This window comes from Zingiber officinale, chromosome 4A (genome assembly GCF_018446385.1).
Source record: "Zingiber officinale cultivar Zhangliang chromosome 4A, Zo_v1.1, whole genome shotgun sequence".
NCBI classification, from domain to species: Eukaryota; Viridiplantae; Streptophyta; class Magnoliopsida; order Zingiberales; family Zingiberaceae; genus Zingiber; species Zingiber officinale.
The window spans coordinates 17,675,959-17,685,436 of NC_055992.1; the positions used below are offsets into that span (position 1 = coordinate 17,675,959).

A 9,478-nucleotide genomic window follows, 5' to 3' on the forward strand; every position below is an offset into this window, starting at 1 on the left:
AAGGGAGCTCCTCTTCCTTAGCCAGGTACACACACATATGCACTTGTCTTCAACAGTTCTTTTTTCCATCGTATACTATTCTTCCGGGAAAAAAGGACCTAACTTGAGGATCGGAGGGCCTACGCTGGGGACTTTTTCCCTGGTTTCTGGTCTCTAACGCTCCGTGTGCTTGTCTGAGTGTGTGTAGAGTCTGAGTACCACCAGCTCTCTTACCACAACCTTTGGAGATTCCATGTGGGGGTTCACCTTTCCGACGCATATATCTGGGTACGTCAAAGTCACCTCTATGTCAACACTAACGTTCCGATCTCCATCTAACTCAGATTCTGGATAGGATCATATACTATTTTAAGGACCTAAGAAACTTTAATTAAGATTGCACCACTTTAAAAAAAATTTTGGATTAAAATAATAATTTTGATTAAAATTATACAAGTGGAAGTGGTGCAATTTTGATTAAAATTATTTTAAAGTGGAGCAGGATTATTTTAGATGTTAAATTATAGATAAAATATTATTTAAATTATAAAAAAAAAAAATCACCTTTTAGTTGTATGAATAATAAAAAAAATGTCTTTTTAATTTTTTACCAAAAAGATTCTTCTTATGTCGGACTGGGCCTCTGGTTGGGAGGCTGACCCAACTGCTACCAGCCTGAATAGTGGTTAGTGAATACTTTAGGACAGTGGAAGGTGCGGCCGTAGCTGGTGCTCATTTGTGTGGTTCACCACCCGCGGCGTGCATCCTCAACCCAGAAGGTGGTGGGCCCGGTGAGTGCTCACGCTCAATGGCAGACTGACTGATCTGGTAACGTGCCACAAGAATCCGGGATCGTGATCGATTAGGTAAAATTGCACGTTCGCCCAAATGTTCGTGTCGGCACGATCAGGTTCGTCGTCACGCCCAAATTTGGTCATCCGCAAGCTCACGAACCACTCTCACTCCTGCTCAGGGATGCCAGTGAACTGAATTTTACCCATTATTCGAATTGAATTATAGTTAAAACCAGTCGGGTTCTGTCGGATTACTGCAACTTAGTTTCGAGCAATTTACGCAGCGTTCTCCGGCGCAAATTTCTTCTTTACTTAGCAATTGATCCACTTAAGTTACGGAACATCTAATCTTATTTTTCAGTCTATTATTGTAGTGTTAGTTTTCAAATACAGTACCAATGTTGATTTTAAATTTTATATAATATTCACTCCAGGGGAAGTTAGGCCCCCGTCTTTACTTTCCTAGTGCGATGTTGTTCTTTGAAATCCGGCCACTGGAGTTTGGACTCATTAACTTCCACTTGTAAGCTCGGGGAAACGTGATCTGTTACAGAATCCAGGAGGGGAAACGGCTAATCCACCTATATTAATTAGGGAACGCCTGGAAGCAACCTGCTCTACGCTGCTCCCTCCCTCTGACGGGAAATTCGCGATGGAGCGCTCGCTTCCCAGATTCCATGTAACTATTCCTTTCTTCATCCTTGTTCGTCTTTTTCTCTTTTTTGTTTTCCTAAAAAAGAAAGATCTTTTTGCTCCCAATCGACATGCTCAGGCGTCGAAGATTCCAGTCTTGATCGCGGTGGTGGCAGCGGCGTTTTTAGGCGCGGCGGAATGCCGCTCCCGCCATCACCACCGGCGGGGAGGCGGCGGGACGCCGGCGGGGGAGGTGATCAACTACGCGGCGGGAGGGGCGGGGGGTTGCCGTGCGCATGTCGCAAGCCTCACGGACTTCGGCGGGGTCGGGGACGGCGTGACGTCGAACACGGCGGCCTTCGAGGCGGCCGTGTCTGGACTCAGCCAGTTCGCCTGCGAAGGCGGCGCGATGCTGGTGGTGCCAGCGGGGCGGTGGCTCACCGGGCCCTTTAATCTCACCAGCCATTTCACCCTCTTCCTCCACCGCGACGCCGTCATCCTCGCCACTCAGGTCGGTTCAAGCCGCCCTCTCTCATCGATTCTCTTCTTTTATTTATTTATTTTTATTTGTTTCATCTCCGTTCGGTCACGGGTGGTCACTCGTTCTAGTTGCTTGTCTAATCCCGTGTGCGCTAGTGAAGTAGTGGTTGGTTGCGACGGTGTCTCTGGCCCTTGCATCTAGACCGTTCGTTCTAGACGGTTTTGTCAGGTGGACGGTCAGGATAAAATTAATCCCATCTTGGAAACTGATGGTTGTATAAGTTTAATTACAGGAAATCGATGAATGGGCGATTATCGATCCCTTGCCGTCCTATGGAAGAGGCAGAGATCTAGTTGGTGGCAGATACAGTAATCTCATCACCGGATATAATTTAACTGACGTCGTAATCACAGGTAACAAAACTCTTTTATATAGTTCCCAATCGTATAATTGTTCTCTGATGTCTTTGTTAATCCCAGGGGACAATGGGACCATCGACGGGCAGGGGCAAACTTGGTGGGATAAGTTCCACAGCAAAGAACTGAATTTCACTCGCGGATACCTCATCGAGATCATGTACTCCAATCAAGTCCTCATTTCCAATATCACATTGGTCGACTCTCCCTCGTGGAATCTCCATCCAGTGTATAGCAGGTCGGTGATCATTCTATTTCGAGCTTTTTATATTTCAGAACAGACGGATCGCAGCAACGCGAACGCATGTTTCTGTGCAGTAATGTTATTGTGTCAGCCGTCACAATTCTGGCACCGGTCAACTCGCCAAATACAGATGGAATAAATCCAGGTATTTTCATTTTTTTTACTCGTCACAATTCTGTGCAGTAATGTTTTCTGTTGAGGATCGATGTTGCAGTCGTCTCCGTCTCTGTTTCTCAGATTCCTGTTCTAATGTCCGTATCGAAGACTGTTACATCGTGTCCGGAGACGACTGCATCGCAATCAAGAGCGGCTGGGACGAGTACGGGATCGAATTCAACATGCCGAGCCAGCACATTATGATACGAAGACTGACGTGCATCTCTCCGACCAGCGCCGTCATCGCGATCGGCAGCGAGATGTCCGGCGGCATCCAAGACGTACGGGCCGAGGACATCACCGCCATCAACTCCGAGTCCGGCGTCCGCATCAAGACCGCCATCGGAAGGGGCGCCTACGTGAGGGACATCTTCGTGAGGAGGATGAGCCTGCACACCATGAAGTGGGTCTTCTGGATGACCGGCGGCTACGGGCAGCACCCGGACGACGGGTACGACCCCGGCGCCGTCCCCGTGGTGGAGGGGATCAGCTACAGCGACGTGGTGGCGGAGAACGTGACGATGGCGGCGAAGTTGGAGGGCATTCCGGGCGCGCCCTTCACCGGGATATGCATCTCGAATGTGACGGCGGAGATTATCAAGTCGAAGAAGCCGATATGGAACTGCACCGACGTGGAGGGTGTGTTCAGCGACGTGAGTCCGACGCCGTGCGCTGAGCTTCAGGCACAGACGACAGATGAGGAGGCGCCTTGTCCGTTTCCTGAGGATATTTTAGCTGTGGATTACGTTGCATTGGAGCAGTGTTCGTATCAGAGAATCAATCCGTGAGATGGATTAAGTGCCGTCGGACTTTGTTAAATTCCGTCGAGCAATGGGTTTAGGAAGAAACATCAAGTTAATGTCACGTCTATGAATTTTGCTTGCCACATTTCACTTTCTTATAAAATAACCTACATAAGTTATAGCATAGTAAATTCATGCGCAACTCTCTATTTGTGGTCTCATTGGGTCTTCCACTATGTTTTGGTCTGAGAATAAGGAATGGTTCACCCCTTACTTCAACATCTATAACCGCTACCCTTTTCTATATTTGTAACCGACACATCTATATGACCGGAATAACTACTCAAACAGATTATCTGACGTGTCTTCCATAATTGATATTATCGAGTCTGCCCGACCAGAGCATGAATGCCGCCGACTGCCCATAAACATTCATGTTTTTTTTTTAAAGCAAACCTAAATCCGAATTCATACATGATACAATGCATAATGATAGGGTCTAATCAAGGGAACGTGACGATCAGAAGTTAAGGGAATATGACGTATAATGATAGGGTCTAATCAAGGGAACGTGACAATCAGAAGTTAAGAGAATATGATGATCAGAAGTCAAAGGGACATGACAGTTATAAGTCAAGGGGACGTGGTAGTCATCAGTAAAGAGGATGTGACAGTCATAAGTCAAGGGGACGTGACAGTCAGAAACAAGTTACTAGTGCAAGAGACCCAGGTCAGGAATTCAGACAGGTTACTCGGTCAGGTGGCCTAGGTCAGGAGTTCAGAAAGGATGATCAGTCAGGATGCCCAGGTCTGGGAATTCAGACATGTTAGTCGCGCGAGGTTGCCAGGTGTGGAATTCAGACAGGTTATTTGGGCGAGAAGCCTAGGTCAGGAAGTCAGAAAGGATGTTCGGGCGAAGGGCCCAGGTTGGGAATTTAGACAGGTATCGGTCGGGATGTCCAGGTCGAGAAACAGGTTAAGGGGATACCCAAGGGACGTGACAGTCATAAGGAAAGGGGATGTGATAGTCAGAAACATGTTACTTGTGCAAGAGGCCTAGGTCAGGAATTCAGACAGGTTACTCGGTTGGGTGGCCCAGGTCAAGAGCTCAGAAAGGATGGTCGGTCAGGATGCCCAGGTCTGGGAATTCAGACAGGTTAGTCGGGCGAGGTTCCCAGGTCTGGAATTCAGACAGGTTATTCGGGCGAGAGGCCCAGGTCAGGAATTCAGAAAGGATGTTCGGGCGAAGGGCCCAGGTCGGGAATTTAGACAGGTCACTCGGGCGAGAAGTCCAGGTCAGGAATTTAGACAAGTGCCGGTCGGGATGTCCAGGTCAAGAAGTTAGACTAGTAGCACAAGGAACAAGGAAGAAGAGGAAGAAACCATCTCTATCGACGGGATTTTCTCATAGCAGATTTATAAATAAGAACTTGATGCGCCTGGTCGGGATATAACGGACTACTCAGATGTATCCCGGTCGGGCTCGTCAACTGCGGGTTGTCAGGAGTTCTCTTGTGCATGCCCAATCAACGAAAACGACAATAGAGTCAGAGAATCGTAATCACCTATCAGAGAATATCTGTTGTGTGTCAGAGTATATTCCAACGGTCTGTGACCAACTGATAATAGAACCTTCCTCCGACCTATAAGATCAGGATGCCAAGTGTCATCCACCGCCAGATATAGTCTGACATTCGATATTCCCTAACACTTGACAGAAGCCCTAAGTACACATGGTCATATAAAAAGGGGTGTCTTTTTCCTGGTGTAGGCACACTCACTCATCTTTTCGCATCTGTCTTCTACTTTCGGCAATTTTTACTGTACTTCTAGGGAAAAAGTACTTGATTTGAGTGTCGGAGGGCCTGCTCCGGGGACTTTTTCCCTGGTTCTTGGTCCCTAATGTGCAGGGAACTCTCGCTTCGTTGTCCTCGTCATCACCCCCCGTCAGCAGTCCGTGGAACCTGCTCGTGCATCACTGTACTCATAGGAGGTTTTCATCGCCTTCCGTCAACGCTAACGACAGCACAATCGACCTCCATCTGACTCAGATTTCAGACGGGATCAATACCTTTGAATCAAACGACCCCAATTTCTTTTAACTGAGTCAAAAGGATGTCACATCGAGTCTACTCTACTAACTTCCCCATCACACTGGTCAAATTAACACAAACCTACCTCAGCCACGATTGACGTTGCATTAGTTGAAGGCCAAGCTCCACGGGAATTCTCCTGCCTCGTTGGGTCTTCCAGTACTCTTTGGTCAAATTAACACAAACCTACCTCAGCCATGATTGACGTTGCATGAGTTGAAGACCAAGCTCCATGGGAATTCTCGTCGTATTAGCAACTGGCGCTAGGCCGGCCCGAGCAATTTACATGTGTTAAATACTTCAAGTGTTCCATCGTGGTGACGACGTCGATCATTATCTGAAACGTTGCTTACTATGTACCGACAGCGAGGAGAAAGAGGAACGACTCAAACGGGGAGACGGGGAGTTGAAGGAAGCCGCGCGCCAAAAGACAATACGAGACCGGAGACGATAATTAGCAGACAGGCGCCAACGTGTCGCATTCTCCAACCTGAAGAGTCCACAAATTGCCCTGAAAATAAAGCGTGGGATGAACGAACGTAATTTGTGTTTGCCAACCTCCACTTGTTTTCCTCTGGCCAGTCCAACCTACGGTGAAAAGTCTAAAATGTTACATTATTAAAATTATTATTATTATTATTATTTTATTTTTAATTGACATGTCTAATTTATATCGATTAATTTTAAAGTGAGAGTAAATTAAAAATTCTTTCTTAAAACAACCGTCTATTAAAATAAATTTATACGTTAATTCATTAAATTTAAAATTTAATTTTTAGATGCATATAAAAATAAACTGTCTTCCTATTGTCCCTAGGCAATTGTTGTATTAGTGAATCTACTAACTTTCTATAAATATTTGCAAAAGTTTTGAAATTCATATAATTATTATTAGGGAGAGGTTTAGTCTTGTGCTTTTTTTAATAATTCAATTATTAAGTTTTTCAAATCGATTAATTGAATCTGGCTCATCAACCATCAAAATAAATTCAAGAAACGCACGGATCGAGCACACAGCGTTGAGCATTTATTGTTTGAAACGCATAATTAATTATTTTTTTTCTTTAAATGGAGATCATTATAATGGTACTGATTCGTTAATTTATGCCACTGTCCCGTGGTGGCATTTGTCTTTCCTGTCTTGAATGGACTCAACGGTCTCGCACCAATACAGTAAGACAGTTCGGAGCATGCCCCACTTGAAACCTATCAATCGCAATAGGCTTAAATCAAATTGCGTCCGGAGCCAGCCAAACATCCTACTTGATAACAACCACATGGTGTCTATCATGGGCGATGTTCCAGTTCCGCGTATAGTGTCTGCCATCTTCTAACCTCTCACTCTGGTGTTCCATCTCCTTTTAGAAAATATGGAACTGTCATAGAAAAACTGCTAACTTAAATATAGTGTCAGTCAACTTTCTCTTTAGATTAAATTTATATACATTATCATTGGTCCGGAAAATTATTAGTAGGACGCCAGGTGGATGAGAGTAGATTAGTAACTCTATTAAGGTTGTTCTGAAGATCAAATCGATGTCTAGCTATTCAAGCCTTCTGGCTACTTAGCCTCTAGGGTCTTCAGGCTACTTAGTCTCTCGTGTCTTCCGGTTACTTAGCTTCTCAGGTCTCCTAACTTCTTAGCCTTTCGGGTCTCCGGATTACTTAGTCTCTCGGATCTCCTGGCTACTTAGCCTCTCGAGTCTCTGGGCTCTTTAGCAATGCAAGATAAAAAGATCGTTTTAGGAAAAGAATAACCATCATACAAATCCGAATTATTTTAGAAAAAAGACGGTGACAAGAATAAATTTTACATAGATTGGAACGAAAGGAAAAAGTCTATTTATCTTGGTTATTTTAAGAAAAAGATAACGGTATGAATAAATCTTATATTATTTAAGGAATAAAATAATGACTTGGACCTCCCAGATCTTCAATAATGTAAGATAAATGACCGTTTCAGGAAAAAAATAATCATCGTAAAAATCTTGATTATTTTAGGAAAAAACAACAGTATAAATAAATCTGAGATTATTTAAGAAATTAAATAATAACAACATAAAGATTAAAATGGAAGGAAAAAGTATGTCAACCTTGGTTATTATTTTTTAAAAAGTAGTGACATGAATAAGTCTTATATTATTTAAGAAATTAAATCACGACAACGTTAAGAGGGGAACATAAGGAAAAGTTTTGTTTTCTCTCTATAAAATATATTGATCCTTTCAATCTCTAAGGTAGGTAGACACATGCGCACCACTACGTATATCAAAATCCTAATATTCATCTTCTTCATCGTCTAATTTGAGCATCAGAGTGACTGTGCCGGAAACCCATGGCTATAATTCTAACCCTTTTCTTGTTGTTTGTATCCATCCAGGTTCCCAACTAGGTTATCATTCTCATTGTCGTTTGACGATTGGTGATTAAATTGGCAATAGAGCCAATTCACCGATGATTCATCTGTCGACACTCGCGAGCAGGATCAAATTAGCCTTGTCTATGGGAATGAGAAGCGTGAAGATGGATGATGCCAGAAAACCTAATATTATAGCGATAACAATAGATGATTTTAACAAATTGGTGATCATGACGGTTGAAGCGGTGTTCAAAGGACAACCCTCACAACTCCAACATGCAATCCTTCAACCGAACCACCAACCCAGTCGGTTGAAGCAACGTCAGCGTATCAGAAGGTGTTGGAACAATTGGTGTACCCTTAAGTTTTGATGTTTGGACAAAGGGTTAAAGTTAGAATTTACATTTGTATTTGATATGCACTATTAAGTGTGCATGTGACAGGTGCAAGGAAAGACCAAGTGTGATCATGACAAAAGTGAAGTCCAAGCATACACTACAACAAAAACCCTCATAGACATCAGTGGAACAACAACAGTTTTAAGCAAAAACCGATGTCTTTGAGTATTTTACACCGGTTTTTCAAAAAACCGGTGTCTATGAGCGCAGATTTTCGCTCATAGACATCGGTTTTTTAGCCGATGTCTATGAGCGCCCTTTTTTTCGTTAATAGACACCGATTTTAACAGCGGTTTTTTAAAACCCGATGTCTATGCACCAAAATAAAATAATATAATTTTTCCACCAATACTTAGCCAAAATTTTCAACACTTCAGTCTTCCCTCCAAACCTAAACCTATATCGCGCCGTCCATCGTATACCGTCGCGACACCACCACCACTTTCCTCCTTGCCTCATCTCCCTCTTCCCCTTCCTAGATCTACGAAAGATGGCATCATTTTCATGGACGGAGGAGGATATGCTACGGTGCTGCGGTAGCAAGCGTTTCGCCAAGGAGCTCGCCTCCACCTCTCCGTTTTCTGACCTCCACCACGCAATCCAGTTCGCCCACGGGATCTGGTTCAATAAGGTCGCACTTTTGACCTCTTCTTCTACCTCTTTCTCTTTTTCAGTGTTTCTTTTTTATTCTTCCTTCCAACCTCACCACCTTTCTTCTTCCATAATTCTATCTTTATATTTGCTTTTGTTTTCTTTAATCTGAATCTCTTATTTCTGCCCCGTTGTTGTTTTGGTGCTCGATCATCTGGTAAATCTCATTTCTTTTTTCCTTTAATCCATTTATCAAAGGTATACTTTCCGATCTGAAATTTGTCTTCCATCGTATTGTTGTTTTGTTTTCGATCCTTAGGTTTTATCTCTTTTTTTTTCTGGATTTTAACTTATGCGACTGCTTTGATTTGATTTGGTGAAGAAAAAGTGGAGTTTTCTACTGAGATTTGATGGGTTCTCTATCTATGATGGAGCGAGAGCTGATTTCATCTCGAGTTTGATGGTATTTGTTTAGCATTTAGTCTGGCGATTGTTGAGTTGCTTTTCTTTTTGTATCTGGAAGACGAGATCGATTATTTCTCATCTAGTGGCGATGCTACTTATTTTGAGACATTTAATGATGTCTTTAAC

The 9,478-nt window shown here is 43.5% G+C and overlaps 1 protein-coding gene across 1 annotated transcript; it reads left to right on the forward strand.

Moving 5' to 3' along the window:
• Positions 1-1,231: 1,231 nt before the first annotated feature.
• Positions 1,232-3,637, forward strand: LOC121969645 (probable polygalacturonase). The gene is made up of 6 exons (XM_042519850.1): positions 1,232-1,452; positions 1,546-1,917; positions 2,180-2,300; positions 2,367-2,541; positions 2,622-2,692; positions 2,785-3,637. The coding sequence occupies exons 1-6, from the start codon at positions 1,426-1,428 to the stop codon at positions 3,489-3,491; spliced, it is 1,473 nt and encodes a 490-aa protein (XP_042375784.1). The 5' UTR covers positions 1,232-1,425; the 3' UTR covers positions 3,492-3,637.
• The last annotated feature ends 5,841 nt before the right edge of the window (positions 3,638-9,478 follow it).

Coding starts and splice junctions, on each gene's coding strand:
- LOC121969645 (XM_042519850.1), top strand. CDS start 1,426: ATGGAGCGCTCGCTTCCCAGATTCCAT. Junction 1,453..1,545: donor GCTCGCTTCCCAGATTCCAT/GTAACTATTCCT, acceptor CGACATGCTCAG/GCGTCGAAGATTCCAGTCTT. Junction 2,542..2,621: donor CTCCATCCAGTGTATAGCAG/GTCGGTGATCAT, acceptor GTTTCTGTGCAG/TAATGTTATTGTGTCAGCCG.